The sequence below is a fragment of the Haemaphysalis longicornis genome, unplaced genomic scaffold (assembly GCF_048455015.1).
Source record: "Haemaphysalis longicornis isolate Haplotype H1 unplaced genomic scaffold, Haemaphysalis longicornis Haplotype H1 scaffold_8, whole genome shotgun sequence".
Lineage (NCBI taxonomy): Eukaryota > Metazoa > Arthropoda > Arachnida > Ixodida > Ixodidae > Haemaphysalis > Haemaphysalis longicornis.
In genome coordinates this window covers 182,374,864-182,395,243 of record NW_027526445.1, presented here as the reverse complement: position 1 = coordinate 182,395,243, position 20,380 = coordinate 182,374,864, and the positions used below count along the sequence as shown (strand labels likewise).

General features: G+C 48.1%; 1 protein-coding gene across 1 annotated transcript in view; it reads right to left on the bottom strand.

Annotated features, from left to right (window-relative positions):
- Positions 1-3,284, bottom strand: part of Lace (serine palmitoyltransferase long chain base subunit) — a 42,038-nt gene extending 38,754 nt beyond the window's left edge. The window contains exon 1 of the mRNA XM_077680770.1: positions 3,063-3,284. Coding sequence (XP_077536896.1) covers positions 3,063-3,164 — 102 coding nt within the window. The 5' untranslated portion in view covers positions 3,165-3,284. The remainder of the gene's footprint in view (positions 1-3,062) is intronic.
- Between the last annotated feature and the right edge of the window lie 17,096 nt (positions 3,285-20,380).

The following is a 20,380-nucleotide window of genomic DNA, read 5'->3' as shown; positions in this document are numbered from 1 at the left end:
ATTGCCGATTGATGACGCTGCGTGCGAGAGTGCTAGAAATGGCACTTGAAATCCCAAGTGTCTCTCTCCGTGCTCATTTGGCTCGAATGTCATTTGAGCCGAATTTGAAAATTTTGTGTAGCAGCACAACTTGGCATTTGAGTCAAATGACATTTGGTGCAAATGACATTCGCACGCTAGTGTAGCAGGGGTATAAAGATTTCGTGTTTTATAGTGCCCGCAGCGGTTGTCCGGAAGCAAACGACACTTTACTCATTTAAGGTGAGACAAAATAATTTAAGGTAAGACTGACTCTCCCACCAAATCGTGCATTTTTGCGACATCTGCAATGACAGTACATGAACCGCTCTGCAGCCGATTTCGGAGCCTCGTTTACCATTAGTCACCCTGGATGGCACCACCATACCGAAGAGCCGTTTTCTGCCTCGGCTTTGTTTTTGACCGTGTTTATACCTGGCTTGTTTTTGTTCAGGGAGAAAATAATCGTTTCGTGAAACATGGTGTTCGCTCGACAAATACAGTCACTTAAATCACCGTCGCTTTTGCCAATCGGCCAGTGTCGTCTGAGACAACCCCAAAGAGCAGCAGTTCTGTGCAGCTAAAACAAGCATTGTGCGTGCAGTACCAACAGCAGTACGCATCGGTACTTCTGTGCACTTTTGTAACTTCCACTGTTTACCCACCATTCTTACTGCTATAAAAACAATTTGCGCTTTATTTAAGCGCAAATAGCTCGTTCGGCACGCTTATAGGCCCTGCCTAATTTGCCTTTGCTTTTGGCGGCCTCAGCCAATCGCAAAGCTGTTGCGAGAAATAAGCTAGTGGGTCGCATGGCCATTCCCTTTTTTCCTAATTGCATAACTTCTTTGAGCAGCGTTTACGTTAAAAGTGGTGTCAGTATGATTCTAACGAGGCAATCTTTCGAATGAACCAAACTTGTGTTTTGTCTGCACGGCCCCTTTAAAAATGCCTCAAGCTAAATGTAATAACCTGAGCCTTACATTCTGTGACCGCAGGGCCAAGTTTTTTTTTTTTTTTTAAGTTAAAACAAATCCTTTCCAGGCTGGTTGTTTTCTGAATTACGTACTAAGATCACTGCAATGCAAAATTTCATTTTGACTGGTTGCAGGTTATAAAATCAATCAAAGTTATTCATCAGTGGTTGGCACCTTAAACTGATGAAAGGTAGTACAATTTCCATTGATCCAATTGACCCAAGAAATGTCCTGCACAGCATAGCACTAAAAAAAAGAGCCAGATGTGGTTAAAATTATTTTCTCTTGTTCCACTTGCATTTACAATTTGTGCATAGCATCGTGCTCCACATGTCTTATGGATTGTATCTACCGGCAACATCTACTGCACTGGAATCTGCATTCGGGCTAATTGGTAGCATTAAGTTTTGAAAACAGCTCAAGTTGTGAAGGCACGGATGACCTCAGTGCCACCTTCTTTTATCGTACGTCTTTTGTGCTGCTTCTTATAAAGTGAATTGCCCTATTTATGACCACACCTAAATCAGAGCCTCATAATGAAACATCTGTCTCCACCTTCAATCCTCCTGCCATTAGGAACAGGATGGGACAGGAGGCGACTGGTTGAATACAATCACGGCGTTCGTTTTCCGTGAAGAACAATACCAACTGAACAGCTCTTGTCACGAGAACAATATCTATGCTGTCACACGCTTCAGCAATGAAGGAGTGCGGATTAATTTGGACCAATTCTGTTTCTTCTCTGTATGCAAAACATACCAGTGCACATGAATTTTTTTTACCGTATTAAAAAAAATGTCCCAGGTGCCATAGTTTGAAACCAGGGTGATCCTTCAAAACAAAAAGAGAAGAAAACGACTCTCGGCGTTACGTGTAAAAAAAAAAAAAGTTATCTACAACTCGGCCACTGGTCACACCACAGATTATACGTCAATGACAGTCATAAAAACGGAAAAGTGGCACGTATGTGGTGTAGCAAGACCGCGAACTGTCATGTAACACGTTTCCGCTGAACTGTACACTTCTTAAAACGAGGCCGGAATGACATCCCTCCGACTTTATGATGCAAGGTCAGTGACGAAACACGCTGGCACCCTTCCTAGGGAACGGTTTTCAACAGATAAGAGGTGAAAACTGACGCTAGCGCCAAGCTCGCGCGACTATCAGTAGAGCACCGACAGAAAAAAACGCGTTCCGTCCGATAGCGCAGCGCGCGCACCGTCTCCTAACGGCTGTGCGGTTTTTTTTTTTTTTTTTTTCTCTTTTTTGCAAAGACAAGCAACTCAGGAATCCGCCGCTTCAACTGTTAACGCTTGAAAAGCAAAACTAACACGGATTGAAAAAAAATCACGCCACAACGATTGACGCGCTGCAGGAGATCGTAGACAAATTACTGCTGTAATGAATGAATTGTTTGGAAGTTCTGTACCTGTTTGAGCATTTAGAGAGCAGCCGGGAACTTTTAGAGAGCAGTGGACGGAAGACGCCGGCTAAGAGCGAACGTCGCCTGACTGACACGCCTACGGACGTAACACGGAACAAACGGTTGCACGCTTGGTAGCAAATCGCAGAGAGGAGCTCGATGAGAGTGCCTGCCGTGAACGAGGGCGGACATCGACAGCTCCCGATTCGTGGTTCGAGTCACAAGCAGCGGTCTCTCAATATTAATACAGCGGTGCTTCGAGGTGTTTCACTGCGTGCCAGTTGTGCGAAATTTCGAAAGACCGATTGAGGACAGCCCGGAGAGAGCCGCGACATAATGATGCACACGGGGCGTGCGATCGCGGGGGCTTACCTCGATCCAAGGTTTCGCTACGTCCTCGTTCTGTCAACGAGCGTCAGACGAGCGGCACACATTTGGCCGAGGCTCTGAGCGCTGGGGGCAACAGCAGCCGCCGACGCCTGGCTACGGAGCCATACAGGTGTAGTACGAACCGTAAACAGCACGCCTACACCGCTATCACAGGTCCGCCGCCGTCAGAACATCAAAAAGAACGTGCGCTACCCGAGTTACATTTCCGGAGCACCTCTGCCGAGATGCGACCCACGGGAGCGGTCGGTACGTACCTTGGCATCGACTTCGTTTTTTAGCGTCCCCGTGTGAGCCACACCGTTGCAGTAGCTCGGAGTTTTGCGCAGTATTGTTGTGTCTTCTTCCTTGAGACCCATGGCTGTGGAACTGATTGTTTGCTGAAGTTAGATTACTTTTTACCGACTGGGAGGTGCCGGGTCCGGGCGACAGCTTAGCCGCACATCTCCACCTGGCGCGCTGCGCGTGATGCTTGATGCGCACTGCGATGGTGTTGCCCCGACAATCGTGAGCACGGTGGTTCATTATTGCTTTCGAGCGTAAAAAAATTTCACTAAGCTAAAAAATGCTTTAAAAATTGTCGTAAACTTTAGTTATTTAAAAAAACAAGGATAATTGAACCAAAATGTGCAAATTATTACACACCTAAAAAAAACGAAACTGAAACAAAACACGACAATGATAATTTACATTTTATTTCTCGTGAACTTTTTTTGTGAAAGGCGACCTTCCTGGTAAATGTTATTAGTCTTCTGCATAGCGTTTCTGTCATCGCCAGTTACGGGACCTTTTTGGCATTATTTCGCTAATATTTGAAACTTAATGGCGCGGAATTTGAACAAGTATTTTTGCTTATGTGTTACCGTACAACAGTGCCGCTCGATGGAAGCTTTCTTTGTGCTTCCCATGGCTGTATTTACTTCCTTCCCTCTCGCGACCACGACTTGAGAAATGGGAATGAGGAGCGGGATCGTGATCGTACGACATTCGTGACAACACTCAGCGCCGACTTTTCCGTCATGCTCGTTCACGGAAAGTGGGAATTTGCTGCATTTCTAGCGCGGCGTGTTTTCGCCCAGTGACCCTCCTAACGATATTGCATTATTACATTAAACAGACAATTCACTCGCCTGTGAAGTTAATAACCCGCCGCTTATTGCGATTCTTTTATTTTCCAACGGGCGTTGTCGTTTTCCCATACTCTTCTTAATAGGACACTGAAGGTAATTAGCAAGTTAGTTTCAGACAAAAGTGTGACCCTCCCATAGCCATTGTTAAGGTGGCTAGACTAGCCACCTTACCATTGTGGTATACAGCGTTTACCACCCTTACATAGCGTAAGAGCGGTATATTCGTATTCTTGCTGAGCTAATCTATCGATCTAGAGCAACTTGTACTTTGTCTTCAGTGTCCCTTTAACTACACCTAATTAAGGAGTACTGACACAAAATTTTCGCGTTGCGTTTTTTTTTTTTCGCTGTTTTGGGTGCCCACCAGCCCACTAGTCATAGAATGGCACATAAGACGGTTGATCGTAGTGTAAACAATCATTTACGGCGTCGTTTATTCGTGTCAGTTTCGGTTTCGACAAAACGAACGACGAGCGGCCGCCATGACCGTGACGTCATCATTCTTGTCGCACCGCTGCCAGTCTGGACAAGCGCGCGAGCGAGCGCACGCGCGCGCCCGGACCGGCCGAAGCATGGAGGAAAAAAAAGCTTGGGCCCAAGTCTTCACCGGCAACCGCAGCCTGCACGTCGGCTACGTCACGGGAGCCCCGACGTTGGCAGTTTGGGGCAGGAGCAGATGATGTCATGCTGGCCCGCTCTGGGCTTTCTCGTGCGGGCAAAGAGATTAAAATGGATTTAAAATATGTTATACTGAACGGTTACTGTTGAAACTTGCTGGGAGATACCTCCTGGTAAAAAGGAAGCATCTTACATAGTTATCTCACCTTCGAAATTTTGTTTCACTACTCCTTCAACTGCACGTCCTAAGGTTTCTAGGACGTGAGTTTTCCCGGCTGTATACATATATCGTGCGACGCTTTGTTTTAAATGCAGAGCATTTCTTAGCCTCGCCTCTTCCTGCGTCGGTCGGCGTCAACAGCTCCGCGTCCGCAGCAGGTGCGCCTCTCCTCCTTCCCTCCTCTCTCTCAACAGCAGCTGGCGCGCGCATGCGTAGTAGTCTGCCCGTTCGCTCCATCGCGGTCTCGGCGTAACAGGTGCGTGATAGCAGCGCGGTGGGGCGTGGAAGGCCACGCGCTGCTTGCGCATGCGCGCTCTCCCCCCCCCCCGTACTGCTCTCCCTGTACTGCGCGCGCTGCAAATACAAAGCGGCTAGCGGTCTCTCGTGCTTCAGTCACTGCGTTGCTCCTTCCTTCCTTGGTTGACGCTCGTGCCCACGTTTACTCGTGCCTGCTACTCCAGCATCACCGAAGAAGCGATGGAAGCAACACTGCCTTCAACCCGTACTGAGGCCCCAATGCTCTGCATTTACTCGTGTTCCCCTCGCGGGAAGGCGCGGGATTTTTTTTTCGCGTTGGCGGAGCTATCGTGCGCTTCCTTTCTGCCGTGACCTTGTATTCGGTCATCGAATACGTCACAGCTTCCCCTCCTCCGTTGTGTAAACAAAGTGTGGAGCTGTCGTTCTCTCTTTGTTGTTACCCGCTCATCGTAACACTATGCGATAACGGCTGCCCGCCGAAGCAATGCAATCATGCGATAAACTGTACGAGCTGCGCACATGAAATATTGCATACGTGTAGCCAACGGACAATGTACACAAAACCTTTTTTTTATGAGTGTACACGAGTTACAACAATGCTGACCCCGTTGGCAGACGGGAGAACGCTTGCGGCCGCTCAGCTTCTGCTACGCTAGAAGAAAACTTAGTGAACAAACAACCGTGTAATGTTTACGCGTTATTTTAGTCTGAAACACTGATAGATTGATTGTAGGGTTTAACGCGCCGACGCACCCGCCGCGGTGGCTCAGTGGCTAAGGCGTTGCGCTGCTGAGCACGAGGTCGCGGGTTCGATTCCCGGCCGCGGCGGCCGCTTTTCTGATGGAGGCGAAAAGCAAAAACGCCCGTGTGTACGATATTTCGGCGCACGTTAAAGATCCCCAGGTGGTCGAAATTAATCCGGAGCCCTCCACTACGGCGCGCCTCATCGCCTGCGTTGCGTCGGCGCATTAAACCCCACAATCAATCAATCAATTAACGCGCCGACGCAAAGCCGACGATGAGGCGCGCCGTCGTGGAGGGCTCCGGATTAATTTTGACCACCTGGGGATCTTTAACGTGCGCCGAAATCTCGTACACACGGGCGTTTTTGCTTTTCGCCTCCATCAGAAAAGCGGCCACCGCGGCCGGGAATCGAACCCGCGACCTCGTGCTCAGTAGCGTAATAGTCTGAAACACTGAAACAGTGGAACGTCGAATCCTAATCTCCACCTCAGGTAGGTCATTTTACCTCAGGTGGACGTCGTATTCACCCACGGCGGTTTTGTAGCCAGCAGGTTTCTCCCGAGGAACTATTCCGGCCAGAGCTCTGGAAGAAGCGTTCGTGACTCGCGTTGGCTACTGGTGTGGGGTAGGGTCACCCCTCGCTGAAGTTAAACGGAGCGTGAAGTGAGGGTGCAATGAAGAATGCGTTATGAAATAGACGTAAAGCTTACTTAGAACGTAGGCTGTTCTTCACACAAGGGAAACCCACCAGGATAAAATAATAATGCCGGTGTATCTGCTTGCTCTGCAGATAGCTCATGCCACGTTACTCCCCCTCTCCTCTCTACTGCTCAACATCTCATCTATATTAAGGCTTTATGCTTTATGGGCTCCCCTTGTCGTCGTAGCTCGCTAACGGTCGATGCGACTTCCGGAATCAGGCGGCGCAGCAGAGATAGCGGACCCAAGTAGAGCCGTGTGTACTGTCGTGAGGGGGTCACGCTGAGGCTTCGAAAACTGCGCGGTTTAAATAGTCATAACCGTTCGAACCTCGTGAACGGCTGGCGCTTGTCATACATCTCCCCGTTGTTTAGCGCAAAGAAAACTGCAGGTACATTTCGGGCAAAATCTGTGTTTAACCGGCAGCCCCCGCGTTCATTCAGTTAGGAACACTCGTTGGGTTGTTTTTTTACGATAGTAAAAAGAAAAAAAGCGGCCGCGCAAAAAAAAAAAAAATGGCGAGTTCGAAATGCCGCAGAAAGGCTCCAGCCGCGCAAGGAAAAAAATTGCGCGTTCAAAATGACGCGAAACAGCTCCAGCATACGAAATTAAAGTAAGCACAAAGATAACAGAACTCCCACTGGCGCATTTTCAGTAAGGGGGCGCGCGAGCACTGTGAAGGCAGGAAATTTGAAATGCATTGGGTGGCAGCAGTGGGCGGATAACGGTGCTACAGCCCATTATGGCGAATCACCTCTCTGCCCTTCCGACAGATTTCACATTGAGTGGAACGACTTTAATTTATTTTGTTTTTGGGTTTAGCTCGGCGCGAGGGGTGAAATCACAGCCGTTTGGGGCACCTTTCCGATTTCAATCTTTTTCGAAGGGGGACGTTGCGGTCGGCGTTGGGCAGCAAGCGGTGGCTGTGTCCGGACGCGGAAATCTGTATTTCCACCCGGAAGCTTGCACCTGTCTAGCGCTGCCTTTCTCGCGGTTGAGGAGAAGGCGGGGGAGCGTTACAGGTTGTCGTGGACGGTTGGACGCGTTTCCCCGAGTGGACAGAAGGTTGACTGGGCATCTTTTCTGTCGTGTATCGGAAAGAGTGGTTCGTGAGAACGCATATATCCCGTCGCTTTTTCGTGCCTTTCGGGGGTTTGGCGTGACGACGCGTTGAGTGTTCGTCAAGTATTCCCACACTTTGACCTTGTGGATGAATCGACAGACAGACAGACAGACAGACAGACAGACAGACAGACAGACAGATGCTGTTGTACTCCAATACGCCCTTCAGGAAAGCCAACTTTTTCTGGTGATCACGATGAATGATCAAAAGAGAAGTGAGAGAAGAAAACGCTTTCCGTGGCCAGAGTCGAACCTGGGACCATCGCGTCATGAGGCCGGCGTCTATCCAGTTGTTACATTTCGACATAGTTGAAGCGAACGCCAAGCAGCTGGTACCGATTCGCGCCGTACCACCCAAACCCAAAAGTTGGGCCTACGTAAAAGATGCTACGGCGCGAAATAAAACGCGGACACAGAAAGACGACGGGACGAGCGCTCGTCCCGTCAGCGCTCGTTCCGTCGTCTTTCTGTGTCCGTGTTTTATTTCGCGCTGTATCATCTTTTACAATGAACTACCAACTCGCCCAACAGTACACGTTGGGCCTACGGTGTGCGCACCTGAGAGTTGCTGTGACAGTAACGCTGGAACTATATTTTGAGTAAAAGGGGAGGAAGCGGCAATTTCTTTCTTTAATTTTTTATGTTCTTCAAAAATTTTAAGCTAATAAAATCCGAGCTCCTCTCCCGAGAAAAAAACTTTGTTTTTCTATAACCACACAAAAAATGTTTTCGTTGCGCACTTCATTCTAACTACTTTAGTTCACCAACCACGTTAATTAAAAACGGACGCAGTACTTTTGTAGTGCACCGGTATGGGGGACGAATTTTATTATATTTCCTGAAGAGACAACACTGAAAGGCCTGGCGAAGTAATTATGATTGTAGAGAACGGTGCATACTGTAGCGAGCGCTTTCTGTCGGTCCGGTCGCAGGGGCGGTCGCTGTCGTGCCCTGCGCGAAAAGACAGCTTTGCACAAGCGGAACTTTTTTTATTTATAACGTGCTTACTATTCAGGGTGAGAATCAAGTTTTAAAAATTCCCGGGCCATCTCCACTAACGTGAAACCTGGGGAGAGGCGAAGCATGCAGTTGGCGCCTTGGCATTGTTGCCAACGGAGATGAAAACATTAAGGGTGGAGGTATACAGCTTTGCTGTAAAAGTTTCGTGTCTTTGAAGCACAAAGTGCTCCAGCGTGAGGCGCAAACGAGTGTCCCGGTGTTGTTTTAGTGCGCGCTACGAAGCGTTCTAACGCGAACGAGTGTCCCGGTGACTACTTGAGACGACGATTACGACGATGACGACAGGAGACGCCAACACCCCCAGCCGCTAAGGGGCTTCGTCCCTAAAACACATTCGGCGAGCCGCAGCATGACCTCTTTACCTACCCGTAGTTTCATGGTTCCCTGCGTCAGGAAGTGTCCACAAACAGTGCTGTCCAATCGGAAAAGTGAAAGTGTCCGTCTCTGCAGCACCAACATAAGAAGGGGGACACGCTTTGGGCGCCGGCAAGACTTCTTTAAAGATAAAAGCCCTGCCCCAACACGGCCCGACTCGACTCAGTTTCCGCAGGAAGCGCGGGTAGGGAGTCGAGTCCGGCCGTGGCCCCACGTACGAACCCTTCTTGCCGCCACATTACGCATTCCACTGGATGCGTTGACCCACCCCGTACCCCTCCCCTTCGCGTGAGAGTCAGGACTGCTCAGGTCTACAACATACTGCACGCAACACTCTTGCGGGTTCGACAAAGAGATTGAAGAGAGGGGAGGGAGGGGTGTCACAGTGCAAATTGGTGTTGCACGGCGGCGCGGCGTCCATTGCTGTTCTCTACATTCACTAAGGCTGAAGGCCCCTGCCCACGCATATCTTGCCACCAAACCACACATGCCAGTGGGTGTGCTTACCTAAAGCTCCTTCATGCGGTTTTCACTTTCGCTCACCGCAGTCCTTCTCACCTTCGAGAACTAATCGGTCATCCATCGCAGGCATGCTCGTCTGTCTGCTCTACCACGTGTTCTGTGAATAACACCGCCCCGTCCGTCGCCCCTCTCGGTGCAAGCGCACACACGAAGTACTGGTCAGAAATGTCGAAGCTCGCCGGTCCTTTTTCGGCCTCTACCGTAGCACTCATCTCGCTTCCCGCCTCCACTTACGGGTCTAGGATATTTCGGTGCAGGACATTTCAGTGCGGGACGATTCGGTGCGGACATTTCGGTGCACAGACTTTTCGGTGTACGGACATTTCGGTGCGCAAACCTTCCGGCAAACGAATTATGTGGTGCTTACTTGTTTTAAACAGCCATTCCATATTTCCACGTAACGTGGGTTATGGAGGACAACAGTCTACTGTAGTGCTTGCACATTTATGTTGATGCCACTTTTTAATTTTTGCCAGTTATTTGTATAAATTGAACATTTCTATATTTCCTTTTAATACCTCGTCCAGGAAACACCTATTATGCAGCCAACTAATTAAATATTCTTGCAGACCTTTTTATTAACGACAAGTCTTTAAAATGTAGATTCGCTCTTTCTTGCCTCATGCACATCAGCTAAGGAAATCAGCCGGTGTTTACGATGCCGTTTGCCAATTATTTTCTCTAAATAAAAGGGCACTCCCACTATCGCAAGAAAGCAGCTTTACAAACATTCTGTTCCCCCCGAAAATGCAGAAAATCTTATGAAGTGTTTCATGTGGACAGCGCTGTGACGTTAAAACAAACGCAAATACTCTGGTCGGCAGCGTTTTCGTACGGAGAAGTCGAGAATATCATCGTGGAAGAAGAATGGGCCTTTTGAAGACAGCTGCAGCTACTATCTCTCTTAAATCCTGATGAATTGTGTGCACAAATACCGGTCACTCCCGCGTTCAGGCAAAAGCGAAGGCTGCGCAGTTTTCCAAGCTACGCAATTTTTTTTTTGCTTTTTTTGTGCGCCGTGGGATGGGTGGCCTTAGAATATCTGTAAAAGTACGTATGCACACGTGGCTGTGGTGTCTCAAATTAGTATGATCGTCATTGAGCGGAACCAATGGGTAATTGGGTTGGCCAAATCTATTATAAGTAGAACCCACACAACATACAATCAAGGTAAACATTTTACTGTGGTATGTCTGTTTGGGAGGCTACAAATGAAAAGCTATAATTACACTGCAAATAAACAACAATAAACGGAGAACGCGACGTTTCACAACCAGCTTTCTTTCTCTGGGGTGAGTGGGGTCAGGCAGCTGCGGCGTCTGATAGCCGTTCAACGCGTTAGGTATCTCACAAAGCCCGTCTCTGAGGAGCGCAGCCCCTGGGTGTTCCAAGATAGCGATTAAGGTATTGTGAAGTTCGCTGAATGTGCCACCACTCGAGTAGAAACCTCTTCCTCCAGTTCTGTTTCGTTCTCGACATGCACTATGAGCTGGCACAATATCTTTTGTATGCAACAAAAAAGCCACCGCAGAAGCCTTCGGTGGGGTGACCGAAGGGGGGGTGACCTGCACGTAAGAATACTTGAAAGAGAGTTGCACCCCCCCGCCCGCCGCGCCCTACCCGGTTCCGGCGTCCCTGTGATGTAGGATTCTAGGGAACGAGCCCGCTCGTAGAAAGCCCGCTCGTCCCCGGAGAATTCGTCGTAGGCCAATTTCGTCATACTGGCCTTTTGGTGCAATGCCATCTCGAGAGAGGAACTCTCGGGCAAGGTGCCTTTTCGACGTCGCATGGGTTTGTTCGCACCGCGATCCAGGGAACAAAAGCCTTGGAGGGCTACCCGGAAATTGGCTTGAAAGTGGTTCCAGGATGATTTGGACAATGGTAAACTCGTTACAGCTGTTTAGGAAGGCGTGGGGACGTCTGTGCGACTTGCACGCGTGCCCTAAAGCCCTGCTTTTCTTTTCTTGGGGAAGAATAGGGGGGGAAGGGGGGGGGGGGGAGGAGGACGGAAAGAAGCAGCGCGCCAAGCACTTGTGTTTTGATAGCAGGCCTGATACCAAAGCGATTTCGCCATGCAACATAAAATATGTTGGTTTTTGTCGCTTGGATTTCACTGCTACGTTGCATCGTAAACAAAGCACTGGCTTTTAAGGGCCACGAAGAATGGTCTGTCTACGGTCAAATCACGCGACCCCTAAATTTAGAACCATCAGGGTATAAAATCACGTCATGTGATGCAATTTTGAATCCAATTATAATTTAATGCAAATATTAAACATAACATAAGATTATTGGAATAACGACGTTTTGATAAACCCGAAACTCGATAAACTCGAAAACAGAAAAAAAGAAAATATTACAAAAATCAAATAACGAAATAGAGAGAGAAGAAATAAATAAGAATATTCGCCTTGAAAATAAAAAAAAACGTGAAAACTAAAACAAGAAAAGGCCGGAAAATAACGACGGAAATACGAATTAAAAAAATCCGAAAACGTGCCAATCGTGTACTTCCATGCACCTGCACTTGCACAAAAATGCATGGTTGGCAGAAATAACGCATTTAATCGTTGTAATAGCGTAAATTGAGATAAAAATATAAATAATATATAAAGAAACTAAAGAATATGTAAACGTGAACTTGCAGGATCAAAAATATAAATTTTATATACCTCCCCAACAGTCATAAACAAATCAAACGCTAACACGGAAATATGAGCTAGAACATACAAATAGCGTGATTTCTTCCCATGAAAGACAAAATGAGGCATGACGTATTTGGAAAAACAAAGTTGGGAAATGTGCCTTCCCAAATACAGCATTAACGCGCCGTTATTACACCTCCACGAACAGTTTTTCCAATTTTGCGTGTTATGCTTGATTTTGATTTTTCCATCTCTGTACACGAAATCAAAAGGCCGGAAAAGAACGCAAGGACCACGTATAAATAATGGCGAGAACGGACCAACCATGCACTACGGCTTGCATCTGCGGGAAAATGAATTATTGGTGAAGTAAAGGCACTTAATCGCTGTAAAAATGTGTCATCGGTCAGAAGAAACAAAACGAAGGAAACATTTGAGACAATAAAACAACCCAAGGAGAGAAGCGCACACAAAGGCAGTCAGACGGAGTTTCGAGAGGCGTGGAGCGTACATTCATATGCACAGGGCAGCGGAAAAAAAAATAGCAGTGGCTTAGCTCGGCTATGCCAGGATATACGTAGCGTGAGCTAAGGTTCAGCTGGCTATTCTTAGCTTTCCTGGTTGTCTACGATTAGCTGATTATCATGCTTACTGCTGCTTCAATGACACGCACACGTTATGCGCATTATGTGACACATTCATACTTATCAAGCGGCTTCGGCGCAGCGTCACCAATCCCCGCAGAGCTAAGCTGGTTCCACAGGCGCACGCCGGTGTTGCTGCGACGCACGAGCGATCGGTTGCACACCAAGCCACCCCTCGCATGATCATCAAGTGGACCGGGCCGCCACGTACGGAGCGGAGGTCGGCGAAGACGCTGGGCGCGTGCGGTGTGTGAGAGACGCCGGGCAGCGAGCAACCTTCTGTGCGCCGTCTGACGTCATTGCTCCTCGCGCATTCGCAGCACGGCTCTCCAGGAGCCACGCGAAGCTGCTCAACCTCAGCCCTCACGCAAAAAATACTCGCCATAAAGCCGACGGAGTAAGAATGCTGAGCATCAGTAGATAATTTTCCGAATTTCCGCAGATTTCCGGCAGCTCTGTCTTGTGCCATTCCTCACGAAATGGATCGAGCGTCGCGCTGTCACTCATGAAGAACAAATCGGGCTTTTTTCTTATCTCATAGTAACGCTGCGAGGAGGAACATAAAAAGCGGAATATCAAGGTGAACAGCAGGGCCGTAGCCGGTATATTTTCTCGCGGGAGGGAGGTATTATTTGTTTTGCCAAAAGGAACAACAGCACCCGCATACACGCTACCTGGAAAATAAATGGGGTTGAATCCGACGTTCGACACTGGCTATGACATTGGTGAACATATTTTTGCCTCTATTTATTTTCTCACTGAATAATTTGTAGACTCTTACAACTAGGCGAATAAGGTAACTAAAATGAACGGATCATTTACTGACAGTTTTTGTGAGAGCAGGCGATACTGCACTCCAGCAAGATGCAACGAATTTAAACAGAGAGCTCAGGTGGAGTTTTATAGAATCATTTTACCCGAAGAGGTGCGGCGGGACCATTTGTTCCGGGACCATTTGGTCCTACACCCAGTTGGTCAAAATTAATCCGGAGCCCTCCACTACGGCGCGCCTTATTGCCTGCGTTGCGTCGGCGCGTAAACCCTACAATCAATCGATCAATCCCACACCCCTTTGGCCACACTAGAGGCCAAACAACACACTCTTCGCAAACATACGTAGGTGCGCGTGTATGCGGAAAGAATACTCACGCACCTTTTTTTCTTTTTTTTTCTTTTTTTTTTGCGCCCTGGAGCCGAGCATTCAGCTTATTCCACGATAAAACTACCGCATTCGAAAGAGATACGGCACGTATTTCCTCGCGCCACGCTGCTTCCTTCCCCCGCAAGCCGCCTCGACGCGTGACGCGTACGCTGACGTGCGGGCATGTCGTTCCTCCATGGGCGCGTGTCATGCTCCGCTTTATCGGCCCATTCCGAGAAGCCGCCGCCGCACGTCGATTCGAGCGGGGTCAAGGCGCGCTTGGCCGATGTACTTTGTACGGCGTCGGCCACTCCCGACACCGTTTATTTGCCGTTTGCCGCGAGACCCGTCACTGGCCTCGAACCAGCGGCCCGCCTGCATGCTGGACAACGCTATCGAGGCAAAACAGGCCTGGGACCGTCTTGGAGCTATCGCTGGTGGATTTCGCAAATTCTAGAGGGCGCCACACGAAGTCAGCCGCCATGAATTGTTATCGAACTTGCCAATGTTTCGCAGAGGAGAAAGACATAAACAACTAAGCTTTCTCTTATGGGAAGGCTGTGTGTGATGTAGGGGGTGTTGGTCAGGCGAGCTGCCACTTCATGGTTTCGATCATGCTCGCTTGTCGCGTGTCTCTGCACGCTGCGTGGGTCGTCGCAGTGCGCCTGTTTCTCCCGGGCGAGCTATGTAGTGCGTGGCCAATAACACCACGAAAAGAATCGAGAGAGAGAGAGAGAGAGAGAGAGAGAGAGAGAGAGAGAGAGAGAGAGAGAGAGAGAGAGAGAGAGAGCCTTATTGACGGAAGGAGCACGTTTCGGCTGCTGTGAGAGACAGCGAGAGAGAGGGACGACGGTGAGTACTGGTCAACAGCCCGAAGCTGGGCTCGGAGATTCCAGCGCTGTGATTGGCCCAGAGGAAAATTGCGTCAGGGGGCCCAGGAATGACTCACTGAGTGAATCAACGGTGAGGTGGAGCCTGGCCGACGTTTTTTGCCTTTTAGGCCGTCGCCGAACTGTAGCAGGAAGTAACCACACGGCTGTGGAGAGGGCTAAACCTCTATAGATGATGGCAAGGGGATAAAGAGAAGAGACAGATTGTGATTAACGTGTACGCAGCGATAATAACAGTTGGGCTAGTTTGAAATTAGCAGCTTTGAGTAATGGCGAGGGCTGCCCTATTCCTAACACAAAATTACGCTGTTCTCGCAATTGGAATTTAGCCGTTAAAAAGCAGGAACCTTCCGCAGACACGAAACAGGGAATTATAGTCGTTCGGAGGAGGTAACAACACGTGGCGTCAGATTCACGACACGGGAGGCTCGCCTGCGCATTTTTATCCCGTTTGTCGAGATCTAAATCAAAATTTGAACACAGCTTAAACGGGACAGAAGATTGACACGACAGAGGTCAGCGCTCTGTCCTGTCAGTCTCTGTCCCCTTTAAGCGCTGTTGTTCAAATGTTAAGTATGTACCAACAAGCCCGCACTGTCACTCTTTTTGAGATCTAAATGACAGTCAATCCGAATGCCACTCATATTTTGAGTTTCTGGCGTACCGAACGAACACCTTCGCTTTAAGGGAAGCTGTAGTGGATATCTACGAATTAGTTCGAGCCACCCGTGTCTGCCTGAAAGTGGCCCGAAATCTCGCCCACTCCGTGCTTTGTACTTTTCTATTTCTTCAGAAAATAATCACAGCACACTTGTGAGGCTTTCCAGGAACGCAACCCAACTCCCAACTAAACTGTTATTTGCTGTTACTGTGACTGACACCTTATCTCAATCCCTATCAAAATGGTCCTGTACAAGCGTCCGGTAGGGCGCTTGCAGGTTACGCACGCGTATAACCCATAACATTGCCACCCTAGCTTTTGCCCACGACTTCAGTGAAGCTTGGTGTTAGGCGAGTTGGTGTCGGTACATGTTTAAAAAGAATGCCGAGTATCTGTTCCTTTCGTTGCAAATGTCCACAAAAGACGATAGTCGACTCGCGCCCCTGGCAAGTAAATGCCTCCCTTCTCTTTCTGGCTGCACTCTCATGCTATTCCTCTCCCGTCTCGTTCCCCACGAGATAACACGCTAGAAGTTTGCTCAAGTCAATGTAAATTTACCGCGTTTCACCGCTCCAAGTAGGGTGCCTCGATGCGAGCGCTACCGTACGGCGGAGACGCGCGTGAATCGAGACGCCCTAGTGCAACGTTTATATAACCACGTTGCCCTACTCCACGAGCGTTCCAAGCGGAACGTGAAACCAATCTAGTGGAACCTTTCGTTACTGTTGCCGTTTGATTTTTTAAATGCCGCCAGGGAGCACGGGCAACAGCAGTGGACGGTTTACTGCAGTTTATGTAGTATTTCATTTGCTGTCGCAAAAACAACCTTCCGCAAATTTTTACTAAAACGAACACTGCAAATATCACTCACGTACTGATTTTCTGCCTTATAATTGCGTAGTGTCTTGTTCTTGTTCAACAATGTTGACAAGTATGAACATTAACACCGGACTTAGACGTTTAGATATGGCTGTGAGTAAGACTATTGCGCAGTTTTGGTTTCACTTTGGCCGGGTGGCTCAATCGAGTCACAGACAAACGGACAGACATATAGACAGACCAAAATTTCTGCGTTAAGCATCCCAAGAAAGACTATTGTCTTTGAAAGAGAGCGAGGAAATTCGCGATGGACCAACACAAAATAAAGGAAACCAAGAGGACGGGTGCGCATCCACCATCCTCTTTGTTTCGTTTTAAAGTGAAGCTTTGTATGCCTGACTGATGGCGATGTAGCTACGCCAAAACGCTCGGCAGAAAAGTCACTTTACACACGCAAAAAAACTGGTTGAATCCTCTCCCATATGAGTCGGTAAAACAGGAAAATGAAATGTGCAGCGAAATCTGCAGCTGAGCTTGATTTGCGGGTCGGCGGCTGTCTTGCTGGTCGTCATGCTGGCGGGTAGCTTTGGCAAAGGTGTACTGGCGTCATTTCCTCGACGGATAGGACGTCAGTGAAATCTGGGTGTATCCCGGCATAAAGCACTTACGCGTTAAAATATAAAACCCGAAAACCAACCACCCTAAGTATAACGTACTCTTTAGTATTAAAGGCTGCTTCCCCGCAAGAAGCCCCTGTGTGCAGGGGTGCACCCTTTACAGGCCACTTTCTTCGTTGTACTGGCGTCATTTCCGTGACGGATGTGATTTCAGTGTCTTTGTGTATCCTGGAATAAAACACTGTCGTGTTAAAACGCTTCCAGTGGTCGGAATCGAACCTGTGTGCCTTGCGTTATGAAACCGACGTTTTACACCTGACTGCGCCATTGAGTGTTTTTTTATTTCCTGGATTCGACAATACACATCACATCACAGATCACAAATGATCATACAATATCTGTCCAACTGAGGGATAGTGATGTCCTTCCTTCAATGACGTAAGCTGCTCTATTTTTGGCAGCCACACAGGCCAGACAACTCGAGATTTAATGACTTCCACAAAAGTACCTTCACTTTCTCTGAAATACTGCTTTGCAGAACAGGCATTGACGTCGCTGTACATACTTGCTGTGCGAGAGCGTCATATGCTGTGGAGGCCCAGCGCCATGACTAAGTCATACGGCACTCCATCCTTTTTGTCTACGGAGAGATACCTTATGCCATGAGGGTGTAGCGGGAGGTCTTTGTAAAGTGTCCTGTGTAAAACATCCCCAAAATATACGCCTTCCCAACAATGAAAAAAAGAAAACATGGTTTATCGTCTCCGGGGATTTGCAGCTAAAACAATTTGTCCCCCCGTGCACAAAAAGCCCCATTTCTTGAATGCAAGACCGGACTAATAACGTTCCAAAAAAAAAAAAGACTTCTCCCCTGGCTGCAATTGCATTCTTTTGGCCCTTTTCACCACATCCTGGCCGGGTCCTCCACAGTAGAAGGGCACAGGGAAGACAACACCCAAAATATTGTTGTAGAGGGCTTTCCGCTTCACTGTGCTTAAATAATCTTTCGAAAAAAAAAAAACAGTGGTTGAATCCTCTGCCATAGGAGTCGGTAAAACACGAAAGTGAAATGTGCAGCGAAATCTTCAGCTGAGCTTGATTTGCGGGTCGGCAGCTGTCTTGCTGCTCGTCCTGCTGGCGGGTCGCTTCGGCAAAGGTGTACTGGCGTCATTTCGTGACGGATATATGACGTCAGTTAAATCTTGGTGTATCCCGGCATAAAACACTTCCTGTTAAATATAAACCCGAAAACGAACAACCCTAAGTATAACGTACTCTTTAGTATTAAAGGTTGCTTCCCCGCAAGAAGACCCTGTGTGCAGGGGTGCACCCTTTGCAGGCCTCTCGCTTCGTTGTACTGGCGTCATTTTCGTGACGGGAATGACGTCAGTGAAATCTTGGTGTATCGAGAAATAAAACACTTTCGTGTTAAAACGTGCACCGAAAAAGTTCACACTCCCAACCAATTCTTTAAAAAATCCAAAAACACCCCCCGGTAGGTACTCTGTGGTGATATCTAGAAACCGGAACTTTAGGCACGAAAAATCCAGGTTTTAGGCGCCTACAATAGGCACTGAAAAGTGCCATTTAGGTATATATAGGCAGCAAATACTCTCGTTTACGCATATATAGGCTCAATTCGTATTTACTTCAGAAGCATATTTTAGCACAAATTTTTGACTTACAGTGAAACTATGGACAAATTGCGTGGTGTGGGAAAGTGATTTTTTTTCGGGAAAATGAGCCACACAAGAGTTTATATTTTAAAATGAACTTGAAATTAACGGGGATTCAACACCGAAAGAAAGGATTGAAAGCCATGAAAAACCACACCAATCTCGATGATTTGCTGCTTGAATATTCACCCCCTTTCAGTCGATAATTGTGCGGGGGAAAAAAACAACGGTCAACGTCGACTGGACTTGGGGGAGCGGTCTGGTACTTCGGGCATCGGGACACTCCAAGAACTAATTCCATCACGTATATCAGAATGTTTACTGCTCAGAACATTCCGCAGTTATTTTAGCACACGGAATCCAGAAATTTTATGTGAGACAGATTCAGTCAATCGGTCCTTCGACGATCGTGGCGGATCTGTCCTGGACCTCCCAAAGCAGCTAAGCATTCTTAGACAGAGTGGCGCCAAAGGTCTCAGCTGCTGAAATAGTTTCTGCTAAGAATGCGAAATAAGCACACGAATGTGGCCTGTCACGTTGAAGTGTAGTGTGGTGCAAATACTCAGGGCTGCGACTTTTTTGTCGATTGCAAAGCTGTTGATAGAACCGTAATGTTTTTGGAGTAGTTTTCTGCCCTCAGCCGAGTTCCCGAAGGCGTAACAATGGGCTCTGGTCGAAGAGGCACAATCGGTAACTGCCTCTTGAAGACGCAACTGCGCTTCGAAGAAGCATCTTGACTGCAACTTATTATGATTTGACAGAGCATAACGGCGTTCCCAGACCTTGAGAACACCGATGGGTGGTGCAGTGAAGGGGAATAATTCTGTAGAAGTTATTGATGAGTCACACTGTCCGGCAGAAGCAGATGCGGGAATAAGGCCATTCAGTAACTAAGCACTACATACCGATTATCAACATTAGACAGCGCGCAAGATCCTCTGGAACTAATTCTCTTAGTGCTACGCTTACAAATGCCCTTAAAGATTACCCGGCACGGCCGATGACGGGGGCCACGACTAGACTACTTGTAAATTGCTGAGATCCCCATTCCTAAGCTCCGTTTCTCGTTCCTTCTTCGTGCTACGCGTACTGCATCTTGCCAGCCGGCGGCGTACCTGTTATCGGCGGCTGACAGCGTACGTGTTCTTGGCATCGCCTTAAAATTTTGGTCTGTCAAATTTGCACGTGGTTCCACTAGGAGGCGTCTTTGACCATGAGCGGCATGTACCCGGCTGTAGTGTGTCGCGTTCATTTTTTTGTTTGCTGTTTTCATTATTGCGTTAGCAATAGATAGGGCACGCCGGTCGTCCATCGTGCATGAAGTTTCTACATAATCACTGACGAATTAATCTTTCTGTCGGTACATTTTTTTATAAACACAAAACGAATTTGGTGAACCTTCTACAGTAATGTTGTTACTTTTTTCAGCCTGAGCCAACTTTTCAGCCTGTTCATGAGCCATGCCAAGGACAAGTGGAACGTGCCTGCCCGGGACATGACGGAACGCTCGCCGAAGCGCGGCTCCCGTAGACAGTGGCGCCAGATTTCCCTCTAGTGTATATTAGTGTGAAACTCTACGGTGGGATTGACCGCTTCCGCGATGACAGCGCCGCATTCATAATCATAATCAGTATAAACTTGAGTGAGAAAAAAAAGTGTGTTATACAGGAAGAAACTAGGGAGCAGCCATTCGTGCCTGGCGTCGCCCAAAACTGAGCGCAGCAAAGTGGAGAGAAGGGCAATGCTTGGCAGAGAAGTGCGAAGGAAAGTGGCG